Raw genomic sequence first — 25,121 nt, 5'->3', positions numbered from 1 at the left:
ACCACACCTACAGTAATAATAACTAAAATCATTTTACTAATTTTTCACATCTACATACCTTATTTGTCCATATTTTGGTCATTTGAGCCGGATATATAATTTTAATCACTAGCATAATAATTGCTTTACTCAATCAATAATTCTTTGGATAAAAGTACAGTATCTTTATCAAAATCTTTTCCTAACTACACTTTTGTAATAAAAAATTAGATGTTTGAAAAATTCAAGAAGAAAAAGCGAAAAAGAAATTAATACATACCGAAAATGAATAACCATTTTCATGGCTTGCAAATTGTAGAAGCCTCGGAGGTGTAACCAGAGAAGGTTCCCATTGTTTTCATTCTGGTGGGATATGTTATATGCCATTAGAGTGAAAACTTAGTCTTTCACATACCGAAAATTTTCCCATTTTAAAATTTGAAAAAAAAACAATATAGAGAAATATTAACATTGTTCTTAATATAATGTGTATATGATCAAAACAACACACTAATATTATTACCTTTATTGGGGGGCCAGATCTAACAAGAAATCCTTGTCTTGTAATAAGATTCCATCCCTTTTCAACGTTAATAGTATGAAAACATTGCGTTACACATATTTTCTTTAACTTGTCCTCATACCATGCATAATGCTGCTGAAATTGATTCATGCCTGGGTTCTCGATAAATTTACATAAAGTATATGCACCTATAAAAATAAGTTCCAATGAAAGAATATAAGACATAATATCCCGAGAAACTGAATGTTTGAGTCGGAAATATAAACCATCATATTCTATGGCTATACTTTTTGTAGAAAATAAACTGCTCCTCGTAATCTGCAATTTCTTTAGGATTATAATGATACCCTAGCTGAATCAGCTATTTCCAAATAGACATAGTTTTGTTCCTACAGGATGGGACTTCCCACATTACGGCGTTAAGGTACGAAATTACTTAAATAATGTTTTACCAGGCAGGTGGTTAGGTAGAAGGCAATCTGTATAGTGGCCACAAAGTTCTCCAGATTTGACTGCGTTAGACTTTATTTGATGTTGATATTTGAAAATAAAAATATAGGTAGTTTTGAAAAAACCCACTGAAATCGACCGAAACTTGATGAAACAACAAACACTTACCCAAAATCTTATTATGCTCATCAAACTTTTCACAAACTTTATACAATGTCTCTGCCGTTGTGGAAAAACGTTTTGACTTCGCGTCATGGTGACTTGTCATAATCCTTTCATAAACTCCTCTGAAAAATGACTGGATTTTTGTAACATGTTTGTTCATAATCTCTGCATATTTATTTTCTTCTCCATAAAGTGGATAACAGTAAATCGATGGATCTCGAACTACACATCGACAGGTGTCATCGAACTGCCATTTTCTAAGTAATATTTTGACAGCTTTCAAGGTTTCCGGTGCAAATCTCGTGGTTATTATTTCAAAAAACTCTTTTAAAAAGATATCGTGAATAAGGTTTGTATCATTTTTACTTAGGTTTTCTTGTGGTTTATAGCTTCTGTAAAAATCTCTAAAATTATAAGACATACAATAAAAAAAGTTAAAGTGTAAAAGTATTCTGTTGTACATTAGAAGAATAATATAAACGAAATATATAACGAAATAAATATAAAGATATAGACGATTGCGTCTAGACTCAATTTTCAACTCAAGTTTCTCACCATTATCTTACGAGTCTTTCAAGCTCTATAGTAGGGGAGCCCAAGCGGGGATTTTTGCAGTTACTCGAGCGCGTCAGATTATTACATGGGGAGAAACCTTGTACCCTGTAAATGTACCCCAACCATATATTGGCTCTTAATACAGATGAGTTCTGTATTCTTTCATTTTTCCGACTGTACTTAGATTTGGGTACTCGACGAAAGAATTATACATTCAATTACCTATAACTCACTTTCAGTTAACAATGAAAGGTTTTTCTAGTAAGGAGTGTATTTGATTTTTTATTAGCCTCAATTTTGATAATAATAACTTTTTTTGCAAAAACTTATAGTTTTTGAGTTATTTATGAAAAATAAATTAAATACATACATTTCTCTCACAAAAAATTAAAATCTTTGATATTTAATACCTCAAAAAGTTTTGATTTATTTTACTAAATTTATATAACAAATTTTGCTTATAATTTGTCCCTCTATGGAATTGTGGGTTTATTTAAAAAAAAAAATTTTCACCCCCGAGGAGGGGTGGCATCCACCCCCAGGGTAAAAGCGCAAGTTGGCACCATGTCACCTTTGTTCCTTGAAGTATCTTCTAACTACTCACCAATTTTCATGCAAATCGATGGAGGTTCAACGAAATCGGAGGTAATAGCTCATATCCACCTTCAGTGACTTCACTAAATAGGAGTCCCCAATTTTTATTGCAGATTTAGATTCTTTGTGTAAAAATAAGCAACTTTTATTCGAGACATTTTTTAGAATTATGGATAGATGGCGCTACAATCGGAAAAAACAATTGTTGGAAATGGAAAATTAAATTAAAAAAATGGAAAGTCACCCACTTTATGGAAAATTTAACTTAACTTTTTTTGGTTTTAGGACCTACTCTTCACAACCCAATGGGTCCCCATAACGCTCGAGTAACTGCAAATTTAGCAGTTACTACTCCGCTACTACTACTTATCATCAGAGAGACTTGTGAGAAATAAACTAGTTAGTCAATATTGAAACACAAATCATCATTCTCTTTGCCTTATCCCTATGCGGGGTCGGCTTCCCTAATTGCATTTCTCCACACAATTCTATCTTGGGCCATATCAATGTTAATCCCCTTTACCAACATGTCCTGCCTTATCGTCTCCCCCCAGCTCTTCTTTGGTCTTCCTCTCCTACTCCTTCCAGGAATCTGCACTTCAGCTATTCTTCGTATTGGGTGGTTAACGTCTCGACGTTGAACATGACCAAACCATCTTAACCTATGCTCTCTCATTTTGGCATCAATTGGTGCCACACCTAGACTTCCCCTAATATACTCATTTCTAATTTTATCCTTCTTTGTCACTCCACTCATCCATCTAAGCATTCTCATTTCCGCCACATGCATTCGCTGTTCCTCTTTCTTTTTCACTGCCCAACATTCAGTTCCGTACATCATAGCTGGTCTTATGGCTGTTTTATAGAATTTTCCCTTCAGCTTCATTGGAATTTTTCTGTCACACAACACACCACTCGCTTCTTTCCACTTCATCCATCCAGCCCTAATTCTACTGTATGCATCTCCATCTATTTCTCCATTACTCTGTAATACCGATCCTAGGTACTTAAAACTATTGCTTTTTACAATCATTTCACCATCCAAAGATACCATTTTATTTGTAGTAGCTCCATCTTTAAATGAACATTCCAAATACTCTGTTTTTGTCCTACTAAGTTTTAAACCTTTTTCCTCCAGAGCTTGTCTCCACTGTTCCAGTTTTTGTTCTAAGTCTCTTTCACTATTTCCTACTAACACGACATCATCAGCATACATTAAGCACCATGGAATGTTACCCTGTATTTTCGCTGTTATCTGGTCCAAAACTAATGAGAATAAATACGGACTAAGCACAGAACCTTGATGCAATCCTACTTTCACATGAAATTTATCAGTCTCTCCCACACCTGTCCTAACACTAGTCGTTACTCCCTCATACATATCCCTCACAATCTTTACATATTCACCAGGGACTCCTTTCTTATTGAGTGCCCACCACAGAATCTCTCTTTCTCAAGATCAATGAATACCATATGAGCGTTTGTTTCTTTACTCCTGTATTTTTCCATCAACTTCCTTATAATGAAAATTGCATCTGTTGTTGATCTACCCTGCATAAAGCCAAATTGATTCTCGGATATTTCGGTTTCTTCACGTATCCGTCTATCAATTACTCTTTCCCATATTTTCATGGTGTGGCTAAGCAGTTTTATAGCCCTGTAGTTTGTACATTGTTGTATATCTCCCTTGTTTTTGTAAACAGGTACCAGTATAGTGCTTCTCCATTCGTCTGGCATTTGTCCAACTTCCATAATTCTATTAAATAGACCTGCTAGCCACCTTGTTCCTGTCTCTCCCAATGCTCTCCATACTTCCCCAGGAATATCATCTGGTCCTACCGCTTTTCCTTTCTTTATTTTTTGAAGCGCTTGAGCCACTTCCTCGTTGGTTATTTTGGTGACCATTGCTGCTACTGTCTCCGTTGACTCTACAGGCTGTCTGTCAAATTCTTCATTTAATAAGCTGTCAAAGTACTTTCTCCATCTCTTTTTGACATCCCTTTCGTGAACTAGTATTTTATTATTTTCATCTCGGATACATCTAATCTGATTAAAATCTTTTGCTTTCTTTGCTCTCTGTTTGGCTATTTTATATATCTTCGTTTCGCCTTCCCTGGTATCAAGTTGATCGTATAGGTTTGAATACGCTTCTGCTTTAGCTTTTGCTACTGCTACTTTCGCTTTCTTTTTGGCGACCATATAGTTTTGAAGATCTATGTCCGATCTGGTTTCTTGCCACTTTTTATATAATTTTCTCTTCTCTTTTATGTTTCCTTGTACTTCATTTGACCACCACCAAGTCTCTTTATCTTCAAACTTCTTTCCTGACGTTTTCCCAAGTATTTCAATAGCCGTCTCTCTAATAATATTGGCCATTTTTCTCCAAATTGTGTTAGGGCTTCCTTTCATGTTCCAACATATTTTTTCTACTATTCTTTCCCTGAATAGACCTTCCTTCTCATCTTTTAGCATCCACCACTTGATTTTTTGTGGTCCTCTCCGATATTTTTGTTTAGTTTCGCTTTTTACTTCGATGTCCAGAACAAGCAGCTTATGTTGTTGGCTTACTGTCTCACTAACTATTACCTTGCAGTCCTTGCATTCACGTATGTCTTCTTTCCTTATCATGAAGTAGTCTATTTGGGATTGATGTTGTCCACTTTTGTAGGTAATAAGTTGAGTTTCTCTCTTTTTAAAGAATGTGTTAACAATCGCCATATCCAATGCTGTTGCTAATTCTAGCATGTCATCTCCAGCTTCATTTCTAGTTCCAAAGCCTAATCCCCCATGTATTGTTTCATATCCTGTCTTGGCTTGGCCCACATGTATTGAAACACAAATACTAAACTTAAAATATTTCTGATTACACACCTTAAAGCAGCCAAAAATCCTTCTTTTATTCCAAAAGAGTATATCAGGTTCTCTAAATCTTCTGTGAATTTACAATACGCATGTTTAAATAACAAAGGGTCATTGCTCATCAACGTCAATGTCTCTTCCAGATTTCCAATGCAGAGGTACGTATTAGAGAAGAATTGTAAACAATAAGATCCATTGGTTTGGATCCAAATCATCAAGATGTGTTGTCCTGCTTTGAGATTCAGTACGTAACTACTTGATCCTGTTGTAGAAAGTTCCCCAATATACTCGTTTACCTGAAAAACTTAATATTTAAAATATTTAGAAACGCTCTAAAAGTGAAATTGTTTGAAATTAAGTGTTCTATTATAATTTTCTTGTGTAATTATAAAAAAATCTTTCTTCTCTTCGAATTTATATATTTTTCCTTCTGTAATTATTGTCAGATATTATCCTTGTATGACCCTTGTATTTAAAGCTTTTTATATATATTTTCAAAAAACCTTTTTACCACATAGTGGTGTAAGGCGACAATACATTACATTATAATACAATACAAAAACAACGTAATCTTAAATTTAACTAATAACTGCTTTACATTTATATTATGTACTGACCCATTACTTCTAATTTCTAGCCAGCGTTGCTTCTATCCACGTTGTTCCCCTTTTCTCGATTATGTTGCCTAGTGTACTGTCCCAGGTTTGTCGTGGTCTACCTTTCTTCTTTCTTCTTTGCGTTTTTGCCTGCCAAATTTCTTTCACCGGTTTTGTCTGATCCATTCTCTGAAGATCACCCCACCAACTGAGTTGCCTTCTCTATATAAATTCTAACGTTGACTCGATTTCCAAATCTTCTCTTATTTGAGTGTTCCGTAGTCTATCTCTTTTGGTAACTCCTGGAACTCGTCTAAGGTATTTCATTTCTACTGCCTGTATTTTAATCTTTTGTCGTTCTGTTAGTACCCATGACTCGTAACCAAAGGTTAATACAGGTCTATATATGGACTTACATTATTTTTTGTTTTTCGTGTTATTTCTTTTTATTTATGAATTTATTGCTCATTGCATGGTATAGGTTCATTGTTTTTTGATTTCTATTATTAATTTCTCTTTCCTGTCTTCCGTTGTCTTCTAATTCTACTCCTAAGTATTGGAATGTTCGTGCTTGTTCTATGTTTACTTCTTCTATTTTTATGTTTATCTTTTCTTCTACTTCCTCTTCCCCCATGACCATAACTTTTGTTTTATTTTTATTAAATGTCATTCCATATTTTTTTAGTGTTTCATTCCATTTTAGTTGTTTCTCATTTTCGGCCAATATGACGACGTCATCGGCGAATGCTCCTTCTGAAATGTCTACTCTTCTTAAATTTCTATAACCCACATGCATTTTTTTTACTTTTACTTTACATTCTTTAATTATCTCATCCATGTAAATTATAAACAGTGTTGGACTTAATCCTCCTCCTTGTCTAAGTTCGTCGTTCGTAGTAAATGGTTTTGATGTTGTGTTTGGCTGATGATATAATTCACATTGTTGTTGTAAATGTTCTTAATTACCCTTATCATTTTGTTACTTATACCTCTCTTCTCTAATATTTCCCATAATTTTTGCCTTGAAAAGCCGTTTCAAGATCTATGTAAGCCATATATATTTTTTCTCCTGTTGCTGATATTTTTTTTCTATAATTTGCATGATTGTAAATATATGATCCTGGGTGCTTCTGCCTTTTCTGAAGCCGCTTTGTGATTCCTCGAGTGTGCTGTCAAATTTTCCGATTATTCTTTTGTGCAGTATTTTTTCCTATATTTTCATGGCAGTGCTTAACAGTGTTATTCCTCTGTAATTGTTGCAATCTGTTCTATCGCTCTTTTTATAAATCGGCACTATCTGTGCCTTATGCCAGTCCATCGGTATCTGTTCTTCTTTCCAAACTGGATTAAATATTTTTAATAATAGCTCTGTTGCATTTTGTCCCATTTTTTTATCATTTCACTGGTTATTCTGTCATAGCCTGGTGCTTTTCCGTTTTTCATTTCTGCAATAGCTTCTTGCAGTTCATTTATGGTTAATAGGGTCTACATTGTCTACTTCTATTCTTTGGTTCGCTACATTGTTTTCTTCAAGATAGCAGTGAGTTTGTAGCATCTCTCGGAAATATTCTCTCCATCTGTTCATTATTTCATTTTCTTCTGTAAGAATTTCGCCAGTTTTATTCTTTATATGTCTTTTATTTCTTGAATTATTTATTTCCTCATTGATTTTAATACTCCATAGAACAGTTTTTGATTCTCTTTACTGTTTGTTTCCATATTTTCTCCAAATTCTGTCCATTTGTCCTTCTTTGACTTTGTAACCACTTATTTTACTAGTCTCCTGTGTTTTTTATATTCTTCATAGTTTTCTGGTGTTTTGTTTTGTAAGTATATTTTCCAAGCATGTTTCTTTCTTTTAACTTGTTGTTTTATCTCTTCATTCCACCATGCAGTTTGCTTTCTTTTATTGCTCTTTTTACTTGTTCCACATACTTCTGTCGCTGTATATAGTATTATCTCTTTGAAGTAATTCCATAATTGTTCAACGTTTTGAGCCTCTCTATTTTCTTTAGTATCTTCTAGTTTTTGATTTATGATCATCTGGTACTTCTCAGTATTCTCTGTATTTCTCAACTTATATGACCTAATAGTTTCATATTCTTGCTTCTTTTCTTGCATTTAAAGCTTTTTACGAACACCTAAAATTCTATAATAAAATTTTTATTGAAACCTTATTTTATTAGTACCTTTTGTGAACTCCAATTAAATTTTGATATAACAATAGAAGATCCAGGTATGTCTCGTTTACTATAAGGTTGAACTTTTTTGTATATATCTGGGTTAACACTAATTGTTTTCGGCTCTATATTCTTCTTTATTCTTTCCATAAACGTTGTTGGGCATACACCACATTCACCTTCTGGTTCAACTACCCTGATCACAGCTTCCTTTTGTTTTTCGATAAAGATAGAATCGTTTATAGTTTGACTAGAAATAGTAACATGTTTTTTTATTATTCTGTTATTTTACAAGTACTGTAATTATTGGACGATACGATCTTTTATCACTTTGCGTTTAAAATGGTTGAAAATAGTTAAAGGGATAGACGCAAAATTTCGGCCTCAGTACTATTTAAATGCATTCATTTTTTTCGGATCCTGAGAAAAATAATATGTATTTTTGAAAAATGTAAACGCAGAATGAAAGATTACGTTATTACCGAGGGCCAAATGTTCCTGAAAACTTCTATAATGGTTATTTTAATAAGTTACAAGGACAAAAAAAAAGAGAAAATTTAGTGTTATTTTCAATTTCAAATATCTCATTCAAAAGAAACTTCTTGATTATTCTAAGGGATTTTCGGCCCTCGATAATAATGTAGTATTTCATTATTTGTTTAATTTTTCAAAAATATTTATTAGTTTTTTCAGAATTTGAAAAAATTAACACCATGGCCGAGCGGATATTTTCCAAATCGAACATTCGCTATCTTTGTCATACAACGTACTCAGTCAAACAGAATGTGGTGACAAGACAGTGACAAACAAAGCTACTCAATATTTTATACGGTTTGAGGAATATTTTGAGTTGTTTATCAAATAATATTGATAGTGTATTTGATAAGTATTTGATTAAAGAGGTGAAATTAATAAAAAGTTAATTATTGTTTATTATTTATGGAAGATTCAAGTAGAGAATACACCTATATACAGAGGATATATTCTGCCATCCAAGTATTTTGTTGTTAAAGATGTTCGAAATATATCTAAGCGTTCCATATACACACACCGGCAAAATTAGCCGAACATCTTAGAAATGGGACATGTTTGATGTTTCGAATTTCATAAACCAGTGGTCCGATTTAAGTGATTCTTTTAGTATGTTATAGCCTTATTATTTAAGAATATCGTTGTAATAATATTGATGCTAGACAGGTAAATATCATTTTATACCGGGTGTACCAATCATACTGTGTTTTTTTCTTAAAATTTGGAACACCCTGTGGAATATTCTAGCATATGTAAAATATCAAAATTAATACTCGATAGCATAATTAGGCTTTCTTAACATTTTCATTTTTGATTCATTTACTTATGTGAGACAATAAAAAAGTTATGTGCGTTAACAACTATCCATGTTTTTCATCAATAAATCCTCATAGTAGGGGAGGAAAGTATACTAAATTTGCAGTTACTCGAGCGTTATGGGGACCTATTGGATTGTGAAGGGTATGTGCTAAAATCAGAAAAAGGTCAAGTTAAGTTTTCCATAAAGTGGGGGACTTTTCATTTTTTAATTTAATTTTCCATTTGAAACAATCATTTTTCTCCGATTATAGCACCATGTATTCATAAATCGAAAGAACGTGTCGCATAGAAGTTGCTTATTTTTACGTAAAGAATCCAAATCTGCAATAAAAATTGGGGGCTCCTATTTAAGATTTTAAATTAAATCCCCCACCACACCACCGTAGGGGCTCGTGACACCCCACGGAGAAGGGTGAGGGGTAAATTAAAAATTTTTAAATACAAACCCTGCGATATTTTGCGAAATGAACATCAGATCGTAAAACTGCAAAATACACCTATTCAATATTTTTCAAAAATCTACCGAATGACACCAAACACGAGCCCCGCGAGGTTGGGTGTGGGTTACTTTAAAATCTTAAATAGGAAACCCCAATTTTTATTGCAGATTTGGATCCTTAACGTAAAAATAAGCAACTTTTATTCGCAACATTTCTTCCTATTATGGATAGATGGCGCTATAAAATCGGAAAAAACGATTAGTGGATATGGAATATTAAATTAAAAAATGGAGAGTCCCACACTTTATGGAAAACTTAACTTTTTTTGGTTTTAGCATCCACTCTTCACAATCCAATAGATCCCCATTACGCTCGAGTAACTGCAAATTTAGCATACTTTCCTCCCCTACCATGAGGATTTATTGATAAAAAACATGGCTAGTTGTTAAAGCACATAACTTTTTTATTTTCCACCATAAGCAAATTAATCAAAAAAGAAAATGTTAATAAAGCCTAAGTCTACAATCGAGTATTAATTTTAATATTTTATATATGCTAGAATATTCCACAGGGTGTTCCGAACTTTAAGAAAAAACACAGTATGATTGTTACACCCGGTATAAAATTAAATTTACCTGTCTAGCGACAATATTATTACACCCATATTCCTAAAAATTAAGGCTATAACATACTAAAAAAATTACTCAAATCGGAAAACAGGTTTAGGAAATTCGAGACATCAAACATGTCCCATTCTCAAGGTGTTCTGCTAATTTTGCCGGTGTGTGTATTATTAAAAAATTATTTTATCACTTATCTGTTCTCAATTGTATAGTATATAAATTATTTTAATTACTTAATACATAGTTAAGTGAAAGAATAATCATATTAATTAACTGAGTTACATAATTTAAGCGATTATACAAGTAACGGTTATCCAAGAACATTCAAAAGCCACCTCTAAGTTAATGATGACAATGTCATTGTCAACTAATGTTTACACCTCCATACCAGTGAGAATTTTACTACAAGTAATTTGCCGTGTAAAGAAAAAAGTAGGGATAGACGTAAAATATTTGGGCCTACGCTCTTAACTTCAAATTGTAAATGGGAATCTACAAGTATTTGGGAATAAAATACAAACCTTAAGTTAATAACTACAGTTTGTTTGAACAATGAATCACAAAATAGATACACGGGTTTATTTCTACTTTTTTGCGGTATGACAGGATATATAACTTCTTTCCATTCCAATCCATGCAATTGTTCCAGTCGTTTCGCAAATGGATATCTAGTTTCCTTCTTAATGTTGTCACTACTTGTATTGGACACTCTTGTCTTGACTTTAAACGAAGATCCTCTGTGGTAGATCGTTACAAGCTGCAATGATTTGTAGATATCCTCGTAGTCTAACCATTCTGTGATATCTTCATAGGCAAAGGTTGTTTTCACTTTTTTAGATTTCGGTAATTGATCTGATTTTTTAGTATCTAAAACGAATTAGATTTGAATAAATAGTGAGCATGTAATTTTGCAATTTTATTGAGCCATATTACCCGTATGCACGCCAATGGTGAATATATAATTGTTAATTTTATGTCAAAAAATAAGCGATAACCACCTCTTAAAACCTATCAAATTTCATTTGCATGTCTCAACCGGTTGTAGAGCAATAGATAAATCGTCAGTTTGTAAGAAAGGTTAACATCCCGTATCTGGCAAACGAAGCATTTGCGGACATATATTTATAAAGCAAACGTTCATTGTTTTTTCATGTAGGCTTACCCCTTGTAAGTTTGTCGCACTTATTTAGAAACACCCTGTATTGATGATACTAGGGTGACCAAATCATAAACTTGAAAATACGTGACATTAAGGGCCTCTTCAGGGGCCTCCATGGAGAGGTAATCATTGAATCCTGCTCTTTGCCAAATAATTTGAGACATAAACCTTTTTCAATTTAGCTTCGAATATGTAATTTAATTTAAAATGTAGGGCATTAAAATTTAAATAAAAACAATGATTTTGCATCTTAAAAATGGGACAATCCCGTTTTACGGGACGTTTGGATACCCTAGATTAGATTACACTAACATATCGATGCTACTGTCTAGATAGTATGCGGTCTACCTTGAGGGTGCGATCTACCTGAAGGATTTTCACAAAATAATGAAATGCGAGAAAACTCTTGTAGAAAAAAATATTTATTCACATGTAATAAACATTATCAGCAAAATAAATAAATTGAGGTTGATATTTGCCCATACCCTGGGAAAAGACTATGGTGTTATTTATTATAATTGTAGAAAAACTAAATTTATTCCAGAGAAATAAAGTTTTTGTCGGGACACTTGACCAGCCAGGCTGCAAATGGATTTTGTACTATAAACCTAATACACTGAACGGCACAAAAAACGGCCACCCCACAAAATTGGTCATTTTTGATGTCTCGAATTTCCTAAACCTGTTGTCCGATTTAAGTGATTTTTTAATATGTTATAGTCTAATTTTTTAACAATATCGCTGTAATAATATTGTTGCTATAGAGGTAAATTATCATTGTATACCGGGTGTACCAATCAAACTGTGTTTTTTGTCAAAGTTCACCATACCCTGTGGAATATTCTACCATTTATAAAATACTGAAATTAAAAGTAAACTAAAGCATCAGGTTTTCTCAACATTCTGTTTTTTGATTGATTCGATTATGTTGGATAATAAAAAGTTAGGTACTTTAACAACTAGCCATGTTTTTCATCAATACAGGGTGTTTCTAAATAAGTGCGACAAACTTTAAGGGGTATTTCTGCATTAAAAAATAATGACCGTTTGCTTTATAAACATAATGCCCGCAAATGATTCGTTTCCGAGATACGGGATGTTGAATTTTTTCTTACAAACTGACGATTTATTTATTGCTTTAAAACCGTTAAGATGTGCAAATGAAATTTGGTAGATTTTAAGAGACAATTATTGCACATTTTTTGACATGCAATTAAGAATTTTATATTTTCCATTGGCGCGAATATGGGTAATATTACTCGTAATATCACCCTCATGCACGCCAATGGTGAATATAAAATTCTTAATTGTATGTCAAAAAATTCGCAATAGCAACCTCTTAAAACCTACCAAATTTCATTTGCATATCATAACCGGTTTTTAGAGTAATAAATGAATCGTCAGTTTGTAAGAGAAAATTCAACATCCCGTATCTCGAAAACGAAGCATTTGAGGACATATTAATGTTTATAAAGTGAACGGTCATTATCTTTTCATGCAGAATTACCCCTTAAAGTTTGTCGTACTTATTTAGAAACACCCTGTAATGATGAAGAACATGGCTAGTTGTTAAAGTACCTAACTTTTTTGTTATCCAACACAAGCGAATGAATAAAAAAACAGAACGTTAAGAAAACCTCAAGCTGTAGTTGGGTTTTAGTTTCAGTATTTTATAAATGCTAGAATATTCCAGAGGGTGTGGTGAACTTTGGGAAAAACACAGTTTGATTGACATATCAAATTTTTCTCTGACGCGCAGTGAATCATATGCACTTAGTATTCTGTAGAATTTCGAATGTGATATAATAAACAAAAAGTTAGAGGCAGAAATATTTAAAATAATAAAAAATTACAATATACATCGATGGACTGAAGTATCACATTTTCATTAATAAACAACCATCCCTTTGGCGCACTCATGTGTATATTATCGCATGATATATATTTTCCACACCAGCGGCATGTATTATTTAATAAAAAATTGAGGTCGTTCATTTTTCGTTTGTTTTTAATAGAATAAATAAAAGCGAGTGTATAATATTTTACCCCAATCCAATTTAATTAGGTAAAGTCAAAATATTTCATTGTTGACAAAAAAATATGTTGATGAAAAAATATAGTATTTTTACTACAAAAACGTTATTACGTAGGTCAAAATTTTTGACGTAAGAGAACTGTCAAAACATTAGAATGTGACTTTTCATTATTGCCGTGTTTATAATAAACATAGCAATAATGAAAAGTCACATTCTAATGTTTTGACAGTTCTCTTACGTCAAAAATTTTGACCTACGTAATAACGTTTTTGTAGTAAAAATACTATATATAGATATTGTATTTCATGGCAAAACAAAACACAAACTATTTTTGTTTGCTTATTCAGAATGTTACTGCATATACAAGGGCTACTTCACGTATTATAGCCCATAAAAGAAAAAAGAAGACGTAAAACTGCAAACAATATTATTAATAAAATGTCTATAGTCTTAACTGGGAGATAGATAAGGGTAGAAAACGTTATGAGACCAGCCAATCCAGTAGAATTTGTGTTTTGGCCCTAACCGTAAACAATACTGTTAAAATGATCGGTAGTTTATGAAAAAGCAATAGAAAATCGCTGAAAGGTTTCAAAAAGCGCAACTAAACCCTTTAGAAGCGTTCAAAATGTCTTACCCTACGGCCAGACGAGCGATAATTACAGGGCTGTAAGAGTAGCAAAATAAAGCTCGAATAATGTAGGTCCTACAGTGAGTATAGTGAATGGCCACTGCAGCGATGCACTATACTCCCCCTTAAACCCATTTTTCGAGCTTCATTTTACTGTTATTATAGCGCTGTAATTGTCGCTTGTCTGGCCGTAGGGTTAATCTGATTTAATAGTAAGGCTACGATTATACAAGCGACAATTATAGCGCTGTAAGAGCAGTGAAATGTAGCTCGAAAAATGGGTCCCACAGTGAGTATAGTGGATCGCTACAGCGATATTTACAGCATGGTCTGGCTATCCATTATACTCACTGTTGTACCCATTTTTCGAGCTTTATTTTACTGCTCTTACAGCGCTGTAATTGTCACTTGTCTGGCCGTACACTTACTATTAAAGCAGATTAACCCTACGACCATACAAGCGATAATTACAGCGCTATAAGAGCAGTAAAATAAAGCTCGAGAAATCGGTCCTACAGAGAGTATATTGGATAGCCAGACAATGTTGTAAATATCGGTGCAGCGATCCATTATACTCACGGTGGGACCCATTTTTCAAGCTTCAATTTACTGTTGTTACAGCGTTGTAATTGTCGCTTGTTTGGCCGTAACCTAAGAGGCTGTAATACAACCCCCTCCAAATTCTGCTCAATTGTATTCACGTAGTGGAATGGAGAATGGTATGAAAGTTAACTAATTAGAATCAAATTTTTTATAGTTATAATTAAAATCAGGTCAAAAATCGCATTCAAGTAAAAGTGTTCACGAATTTGCATATTTTGGGACAGTCAGATACTTCTTCTTTTTCTTCTTCTTCTTCTTCTTCTTCTTCTTCTTCTTCTTCTTATTCTTCTTCTTCTTCTTCTTCTTCTTCTTCTTCTTCTTATATTCTTTTGCGCCTTTTAAACTGTCTCAATGAACTTACCTGTTAATACAGCGGTATCTATATTGTTATCTTTTTGAACCATAAAAGAGTATTTATCTCTGAATGGGTCAACGGTTAAAAAACTTTTGATTGGTTTTAATGGCGCTCTTGGGTTTACAATTTTCTCTTTAATAGCCCAATCGATCCACCTGTATCTTTTCCAAGGCTCATGCTCTAAAATAAATAGAACACTATTACAAATATTTCCGGTTGGTCTTCCTTCATGTCACGAAGGTTTTGGTTTTTAAATTTTGAAAACTGTAGCCGATTTACTTGGCCCTCTTTGGGCAAATGAATCCAAATTACCTTCATCTTTTGTCGGTTTCAATAAAGGTACAGTACGGGTCTGAGGTACTAGCAAATTGTGGGACCAGCCTTTGTTTGATTCGCTAAAAATAAAAATGTAATTTAAAAAAATCTACTACGCAGGGTGGATGTTATGAGGGGCGAAAGTTTTAACTAATTGCAGTTAATAATACATGGAAGAATACAGGCTAAAAGGAGTCATGGAAGAAGACGCATCTCCTGATTAAACAATTTGAGAGATTGGTTTTAGCTGCACCTCTGTCAATCTCCTTAGAGCAGCGGTATCGAAAGTACGAATTGCCATGATGGTTGTTAACCTTTTTAAAGGAGATGGCACATGAAGAAGAAGAAGAAGAAGAAGAAGAAGCGCAAATAATTTTTTTGTAAGAAATTATCCTAGTGTTGCTACACTACTGATAGCAAAATAATGTCCACCTTCATTAAACCTACTGAGTAACTTGTAATACAAATTTCGGGTAGAAAGCATTTAAAACGTGGTTTTACCTACCTATTAGAAATTTCGAAGTTCTCCCCCGCCAACCCCTGGTAGGAATTGCATTTATAATTTTAAGCAGTCCTTATCAATTTACAATTCGACCATTCTGGTTGTCGTATTTATTAGTTTAAGAGTTATAACTCTCGCTTATTTATGTTGAAAGTATCAACTTGCAATCCAGCAAAGCTGGAAGCTTTGAACCCGATTTTGAACAAATCTTCTGTCACAAAGGATTACTGCTGCTATATACAATGTGTATATCTCTAATTTTTTCGCTCAAGATTTGTGTCACTATTCTATTTTATTATTGTTAGTATGTATCTGGTTGCCGTTAAAACACGATTATATTAATCGGAACTAAGGTAATACAGTAGCGATCAACAGGTAGCCAAAACGCGTTCCAAGATTGCGGCTATAATTTTGAATATTTTTTCGAGATATTTGGCACACGTATTCGTAATATAATAAAGAATGGCGGTACAGAGCCCAATTTGAAAAATATATTAATATGTGGAAATTACTCTGTAATTAAATACAAAATTAAAAAAACGAGCCTGTACCGCCATTAAGAAGAACAAAAAATACACTTTCTTCAAATAAACTTTTTTATCCGATGCCTAGATTTTGTGTCATTTTGGAAATACTAATGAAATAAAAAATTTTAGTAGTTCCAAAATGACACAAAATCTAGGCATCGGATAAAAAAGTTTATTTGAAGAAAGTGTATTTTTTTGTTCTTCTTAATGGCGGTACAGGCTCGTTTTTTTAATATTGTATTTAATTACAGAGTAATTTCCACATATTAATTTATTTTTAAAATTGGGCTCTGTACCGCCATTCTTTATTATATTACGAATACGTGTGCCAAATATCTCGAAAAAATATTCAAAATTACAGCCGCAATCTTGGAACGCGTTTTCGCTACCTGTTGATCGCTACTGTTTTCTCTTAAAATTATTCAAGTGTAGTGGATGAAGCTATACATATATTTGTGAATATTTCGTTGTATTATGAATTTATCCAGTTAATAATATATTTCCCTAAGGGTACTTGGATGATGTATTAATCAATTACGTTTCAGAGGTTGTAAGACAATGAGTGATTTAGGATTGTTGTCGTATTTTAAAGCGTGATTTAATGAAATGCTCTCTAAATTGGTGTCACGCAAATACGCAATAGATTTTGCATGAATTTTACGCAATACAATGAGTTTTTAAAAGCAGTAAAAGTGGCGAAAGATGCAAAATCTAAATCAGCATTACAGAAGGTAATAATCTTCTTCTTCCTTCTTATTTGTATGCTTTAAAGTCTGTTTCATTTTCAATATTAGGCTCCTAAATTGTTTAAATTATCGCACTACCTTTTTCTTGGTCTGCCAATACTTCTTCGTCTATTTGGTGACTTATCTCGTGCTTTTCGTACTATCCTATCCTCTACCATTCTACGAATGTGTTCGTTCCAGTCCTGTTTTCGTTTTGTCACCCATCCATTTATGTCTTTTACATTGCATGATTTTCTTATGTTTTCGTTTCTCTCCCTATCCAAAAGACTTTTCCCTAATATTCGTCGAAGTATTTTCATCTCTTTTGTTTCTAGTAGTCGTCTCGTTTTAGATGTGAATCAGTCTTGTCTCCGCCGTGTATGTCAATATAGGTAATAAGGTTATAACTACAAAAATATAACACAAGAAGTTGACGTTCTTGCGGAAAGTTACTTCTGTTTTTCTTATAAAGATTAAGAAGAAGAATTTGTTTGCATGAATCATGCTGAATTTGTTTCGGCGCCTAACAAAAAATCCTTTCACAATCATCTTCATTAAGCTCTTGATTTAAATGTGCATGATATGGATGCATCTTGTTCTTTTTTATAATTCTTCCTAAAATACGACCATTAAATTCAAAAGTATTTCCTTTTTAATAGACTATAAATAAAATAAATGATGAATGCTTACTTGTCAATTGAAATTCCAAGTGTCAATATAAAACTATCTGAATCAACTTCTTGCTCTTGTGGTGGTGGTGTTCTTTGAAATGGCTCTTTTTTTCTGACGCTACTTTTTTCTCTCTTTACACTTTTTTTATCTTTTTCGGTTTTATCTGTCACAGTATCACTTCTAGTTTCACTTTTAACGCTTTTATAACTAATGCTTTTATTGCTTTTTTCACTTTTGACACTCATTTTGCTGCTTCTTCCCGATAAAGGAGTACCTTTCTTACTAGGTTTTTGTTTAATTTCACTTTCCAACCAAGTGTATTGGCATGTATGATCCAAGCAAAGTTGCCATACTGCAGGGTTATCCATATCTAAAAAAATATATACTTTAATAACCAAAAAGTTCTATTATCTACTATACTGCTATCATTGTTTATATACGGAGATAGTTAGTCAGCCCAATAGGAAAATATGTTTGATTCAAATTGAGACAGCCACCAGATGCCCTCACAATTTTTGTCAGGGTCGCAATGTCAAAATGCATAAACACCAAGTTGGATACGATCCTATTCATAACACCCCAACTCGCATACGTATTAAGAAAAATAAATATTAATATAGAAGAGTATATGTAGAAAATGAATTAATGATGCTCTGCTATATAATGTATAGTAAAATTCAATTTCTAAATATATTCTTCCATATATATTTATTTTTCTTAGTATGTATGCGAGTTAAGGTGTTATGAATAGGATCGTATCCAACTTGGTGTCTATGCATTTTGACGTTGCGACCCTGACAGAAATTGTGGGGACATCTGGTGACTGTCTCAATTTGAATCAAACAAATTTTCCTATTGGGTTGACCAACTATCCCTACATAAACAATGCTGCTATCTTAACTCTCTCTGTGGTGTGTCCATTTCTATTTACAAAGCGATCCTGCGCATGTGACAGACAAAGATGCCTAGACTACTAAAATTGAATATTGTTCATTGATATTGGCGATACACCTCGATGCACAGAGCGGCCCATACCTTGCATGGTATACCCTTTATTAGGTCTATGATTATGTCACGTTCTATGCCAAATTGTAAATTAACTTTTAATGTAAATTTAATAAATTTAAAATAGCTGCGATCGTCTAGCGGATAATAGTTGAATTATGACAGACAGTAATGTAGATTACTTATGTCAAGTGAATGTATGTGGTGAACTTATGGACTTAATAAAGGATAGACCAGGCAAGGTATGGGCCGCTCTGTGCATCGAGCTGTAACGCCAAGATTAATGTACAATATTCACTTTGATTGATCTAGTCATCTTTGTTTGTCACATGCGCGGGATCGCTTTGTAAAAATATCGACAAACCACCGACTGACTGCTGCGCGTTGCGCTATCTTGCTCAGTATGCCTTGTCTACCCTTAATATGTCTATGGGCGAATTCGTATGACTTCAACCGAAAAAACCAGAGATATGTAAAGAAAATAGATCAGGCTAGTCATATGCCACTCAATGCATCGGGGTGTAACGCTGATATCAAGTACGGTGGTCTAGCTATCTTTGTCTGTCGTGCGAGTGTGAGCGTATCTACCAAGAGGTGGGAATAACGGAACGACAGTGACACACAGGCGGCGGCCATCATATGCTAGAGAGAGAAAGCTAAGCGCCGGTAGAGAGAGATAGATAGACCACCGACCAGAACTGTTCCGCGTTACGCTATTTTTCGAACTGGCCTAATCTATTCTGTTATATCTATGGAAAAAACTGTCTGACCATGCATTGTATATAAATATATCGTTCTTCTTCTTACACATCACATGTGGCGTAACCTAAAAGATACTTTTCTCTCTAACACATTGATTTTCTTATGCCTGATTGATTTATTTTTTTCGTGCCTGCTTTGGTTATCTACTACAAATAGAATAGAATATGTAACTAGAATGTTGTTACCTGTTGTATATATTTTGTTTGGAATCCAACCTGTTAAACAGTGAATAATATCAAAATCTAAAAGCTCCTCTTCTTCTGTCCAAGTTAAACCCGCTAGTATCATGAGAGCTTTTGAAAGCAAAAATGGCCATATTTCTATCACTCTATCTGCTTTCTTTTCTGATTTTTCCTAAAACACCAAAATAAAGACCGCGTATCGCTACAATTATTATGCTCTATACTGAACTCTTCTTTTCTTTATTTCTTGTTTAGAAAGTGACTCTTTAGATTTTCCGTCTTTTTTTCTACCAGTTAATTGGGATCCCATATCTTCTACTATCACTGAAGTTGATGGAGGAATAGGACAGGAAGGAAGCATTATTTCATTTTGTTGGTTTACGGGAATCTTATCACTGACGAATATTTTTCTCCAAGATCCCATCCAGTACAATCTTACTACATATTTTCCTAAAATCGAAAAACTATATTTATTATAACCAGTGCGCATCCCATTTTTGAACCATTTGAATTTTTGACAACCACTAGTTGTCAACATTTAACATTCTAAAAATCTGTTGCTTTCTTTTGTAGTACCATAACACAGTCGTCTTTGTAATAGTTATTGTCTAAAATAACATATTCATTGTAAAAATTAATTTCAAAACCCATAAAATAAATAGATATATCCTCGGCAGTCTCGGCACGGAGCAAGAGAAATCTCCTGCAGCCAACTGAATGATATAGTTCTAAATGTCCCTTGAGGTAAACCTTATTAACCTGTAAGGTTGTAAGGTAATTGTAAAAGTCCGTAAGTATTGTATTAAGCACCTTGATTTTCGTGTTTTTGATTTTGTTCGTTTAATTCTCGTTTTTTTTTTATACCTAAACCTTTTACTTACCTACTGGATTTGGAGTAGGATTATGTGGATAACTTTTTCCAGATTTACAATTGCAGTAAATGTGATTCCAAGGTCTCCACGGCTCTTTGTCAAACGAGGGATTAAAACTAGGAGATGTATACTCCACAGAAAATTGTTTCTCATTTCCTAAATAGAAGAGTGTTTCAATACTGCTAATAAAACTTCTTACAAACTTAGAATGTAGTAAATGGCTGCTGCCTGTTCGAAGATCCGGGTATTTTCCTGTTTCGTTTTTTATTACTAAATGTGCCTGAAAATAATATACGGAAAATATTTTGAATATATAAATTAATTAAAAAAATATAAATAATTTCATTTGCTTACATCCATAAATACTTCATCGACTTTTTTCCATTCATGAGCATGTAGACTTGGAGGCAAATATATTATACGTTGATCGTCATAAGGTATTAACTGCATGGTAGATCCTTTCTTGTCTACACTATTTCTACCCCCATTTACCTGTGAAAAAATCATCGATCATCAAGTAAATATCCTATACAGGTTTTTAAAGGTTCTAAAAGGTATATAAGGGGAAGCCGTTGGCGAGTCCTTGAAGAGGTATAGTTGATTTGGCTTTGCTTTTTTTAACAATCATCGAAAGTGAAAATTTCTATTAGTAAGAATCTAAAACAAGGTTGCTGCATAGCACCTACACTCTTTAAAATATATCTAAATGAGGTGCTCTCTCTGTGGAGAAGAATGTGCTGCAACATTGGAATCCCAATCAAAACGATAGGTTGTACACGATACACTTCGCTGACAACCAAACCATTCTAGCTGAAGACGAGAGTGATATAGACTATATGATCAGAAAACTGGAGGAGTACACCAAGTAGGGCCTCACAATTAATACACAAAAACCGACACCTTAGTTGTAGGAGAGAAACCAGAGAAACCTACGAATTGAAAAGGGATCTATAAAATCAACAGAAACCTTCAAATATTTGGGAGTCCAAATAACGTGAAGAGCAGGGGGTAACGAAGAAATACATTCCCGGATTGACCAAGCAAGATCAGCCACCAGACAGCTACATGGAGTATTGTGGAATAATAAAATAACAAAAGAAAATAAAAGAAAAATTTATAAAACAATAACAGAAAGTATTGGGTTGTATGGCGTCGAACTCCGAAAATTAAGGGCATGAAAATTGGAGACGATGTTCCCCACTCAATAAACTTCATAGGGTGAGAAACGAAGATATTAATAAAGAAATGTAAATTGAGCTTGAAATAATCAGACATAATCGAAGCCGAAAAACTTACTATAGTCACCTTCAAAAAATGCCTAAAAAGAGATGGAAAAAAATAGGAAAATGGACTCCGCCCACTAGAAAAAAACGAAGTAGACCAAGACGATCCTGAAGAGTGGATGTCGAAGATTCAATGACCGCCAGAGATCTAAAAACTGAAGACGGCTTCGACAAAGAGCGCTGGAAATTAGGATGTGAGAAGCGGCGTCAGCTGTAGAAGACTTGCTTATTATATTAATATGATATACAGGGTGTTTGGTAAAGAATGGGCCATAGCTTAACCTTAGATTCCTGAGGTTAAAATAGGTCGATTTAAGCTAACTTGCTTTAGTACGAAAGTTGATAATAACCGAAATACAGGGTGTCAAAGTTAAACTATTATTTTATTTATTCTTGAATATTTTCTGGCAAACATGGGATAACATCATGAAATTTGGTACGCGGGGGCTTTTTTGATGAGAAATCTAAATTCGCCACCAAAAAAGATGTATCACCCAGAGGGCGCCACATACGTCTTTAGTGCTCATTTAATACGTTCAGTTTTTTTATCCCCCAATCTACATACTTTTTGAATCAAAATTTTAATTCTCTTTTTATACTTAATAGAGGTATACTACATTCATCTCGCTAAACTCAACTGTTTTCGAGATAAACGCATTTTAAATCTGCGACACAACATATTTTTATGCATAATATCATTGTAGTTAGAACCGAAAAATAAACTTGAAACCATAGTAATTGTGCCAGGACCTCGATTTTTGACCCTTCGCTTCGTTATCGGACGTATTCACTTTGTAGCTGTTTAGTGTACAAATAGCGAATGATCAATAACGAAAAAAAGGGTCAAAAATCGAGGTCCAATTCTGATATTTATGTCATTGCCCCGCAAATTCTATTTGAAGAAATTTACGAATCATTTTTGTAAATTTTTATGGTTTTAAGTTATTTTTCAGGTGTAACTACAATATGCAAAAAATTAAGTTGCCCCGCAGATTTAAAATGCGTTTATCTCAAAAACGGTTGAGTTTAACGAGTTGAATTTAGTATACCTTTTTTAAGTAATATTAGAAGAATAAAACTTTTGATTCAAGAAGTATATAGAGTGGGTAATTAAAAAAATTGACCCTATGTAATGAGCGATGAAAGGCGTATGTGGCTCCCTCTGGGCAATACATCATTTTTGGTGATGAATTTAGATTTCTCGTCCTAAAAAACCCCCGCTTACCAAATTTGGTGTTATTATCCCATGCCTGTTAGGAAATATTCAAGAATAAACAAATGAAAAGTTTAACTTTGACACCCTGTATATCGGTTATTATTAACTTTTTTACTAAGGTAAGTTAGCTTAAATCGACCTATTTGAACCTCAGGAATCTATGGTTAAGCTCTGGCCCATTATTTACCAAACACCCTGTATACAGGGTGTCCAGAAACTCTACCGACAAACGAAGACAGGAGATTCCTCAGATAATTTTAAGATAATTTAACCCAATTCACCTAGTCCGAAAATACTTCCTAAGGGAGCTAGAGCTCTTTGAAGATGGCGTCATGTAATTAGTTTTTCTTAAATACCTCCAGAACGCTTCTATTTAGAAAAACGAAAATTGGTATACATATTTACTTTCCAGAAATGAATCGATTTCATCCATTGCGAATTTCAAGTACAGGCCATAGGCGTCCGTTTTGGGTAGGGCAACGGTTATTTTATCGCCTAACTTTTTTGTCTTTAATTTTTAAGCATTTTTGACTCTGAATTATTTATTTCTGAGTTATTCTAGTACTAAAAGGTACTCTTAGTTTAAGTCGATAGGATACACCGTTTTCTAGAAAAATCGATTTGAAAATTTTTCGTCCCTTGAATTTAAAAAAGAAGATTAAAAAAACTATTTAGAAAGATGAAAACTGGTACATTTATTTATATTCCAGAGATTATTCGATTTCATTAATGGCGAATTTACAGTACCGGTCATAGGCGTCCGTTTTGGGTAGGTCAACAATTCTTTTATAGCATACCTTTATTGTCTTTAATTTTTAAGTATTTTTGACACTAGATTACTCAATTATAAGATATTCGAGTACTAAAAGTTACTCTTGCTTTAAGTTGGTAAAATACATCGGTTTTTTTTTTTAATTTTTTTAACTTTTTTTTCAAATTCCCAAAACTAAAAACTTTCAAATCGATTTTTCTAGAAAACGGTGTATCCTATCGACTTAAAGTAAGAGTACCTTTTAGTACTAGAATACCTCACAATTTATTAATCCAGTATCAAAAATGCTTAAAAGTTGAAGACAAAAAAGTTATGCGATAAAATAACCGTTGCCCTACCCAAAACGTACGCCTATGACCGATACTAGAAATTCGCAATGAATGGAATCGATTAATTTCAGGAAAGTAAATATGTATACCAATTTTAGTTTTTCTAAATAGAAGCGTTCTGGAGGTATTTAAGAAAAACTAATTACATGGCGCCATCTTCAAAGAGCTCTAGCTCCCTTAGGAAGCATTTTCGGACTAGGTGAATTGGGTTAAATTGTCATAAAATTATCTGAGGAATCTCCTGTCTTCGTTTGTCAGTAGAGTTTCTGGACACCCTGTATAAAAGTGAAAAAAATCATTTTTGCCTATAAAACGCTTCTTATACATTTTTGAGAAATATAGTTGAAACAAAAGTTGTATTATATCTTCAAAAATTTCATTAATTTGCGTGTTTCTAAAATACATAAACAATTGACCGGGATAATTGCAAAAAACCTTATTTATTTTATTAGAATTTTAAAAAATTACCCCTGGAGAATCCCATTTCTCAGAGTTAATTTCTGTATCCAAAAATTCTGGAAAAGGTACATCGTTAGGAGCTTCTGCTTCGTAAAGTTTTGAACACAAATCCGCAACTGCGGATTCTAGTTGAATATGGGAATCTTTTACTTTTGCTGCTCTGGTGCCAGATGACATTTCTGACAATGTCAAAAATTGGAAGATGTGATCTAGCGTAGTCTATTAAACAATAAATTAAGAGTAAACAGTAGCGATCAACAGGTAGCAACAAAATATAACTTCGGGAGATAGTATCATAAACTTTGGCAACAGTGGTAATCTTTGACATTATCTAAGATTAATATTTTGACACTATCATAGTCGCGCTAAAAGGAAGTAATAGAAAACGATTTTATTATTAAT

The 25,121-nt window shown here is 33.4% G+C and overlaps 1 protein-coding gene across 1 annotated transcript in view; it reads right to left on the bottom strand.

The window, feature by feature from the left end:
- Positions 1–24,896, bottom strand: part of LOC114335005 (androglobin-like) — a 41,456-nt gene extending 16,560 nt beyond the window's left edge. Inside the window, exons 1-13 of the mRNA XM_028285157.2 lie at positions 24,729–24,896; positions 21,015–21,152; positions 20,670–20,940; positions 20,018–20,238; positions 19,792–19,960; positions 17,858–18,209; positions 15,411–15,493; positions 15,105–15,278; positions 10,836–11,181; positions 7,911–8,151; positions 5,138–5,421; positions 1,121–1,521; positions 503–690 (exon numbers count right to left, since the gene is read on the bottom strand). Coding sequence (XP_028140958.1) covers positions 503–690; positions 1,121–1,521; positions 5,138–5,421; positions 7,911–8,151; positions 10,836–11,181; positions 15,105–15,278; positions 15,411–15,493; positions 17,858–18,209; positions 19,792–19,960; positions 20,018–20,238; positions 20,670–20,940; positions 21,015–21,152; positions 24,729–24,896 — 3,036 coding nt within the window. The remainder of the gene's footprint in view (positions 1–502; positions 691–1,120; positions 1,522–5,137; positions 5,422–7,910; positions 8,152–10,835; positions 11,182–15,104; positions 15,279–15,410; positions 15,494–17,857; positions 18,210–19,791; positions 19,961–20,017; positions 20,239–20,669; positions 20,941–21,014; positions 21,153–24,728) is intronic.
- Positions 24,897–25,121: the final 225 nt, after the last annotated feature.

This window comes from Diabrotica virgifera, chromosome 1 (genome assembly GCF_917563875.1).
Source record: "Diabrotica virgifera virgifera chromosome 1, PGI_DIABVI_V3a".
NCBI classification, from domain to species: Eukaryota; Metazoa; Arthropoda; class Insecta; order Coleoptera; family Chrysomelidae; genus Diabrotica; species Diabrotica virgifera.
This window is presented reverse-complemented; position numbering and strand designations above follow the sequence as displayed.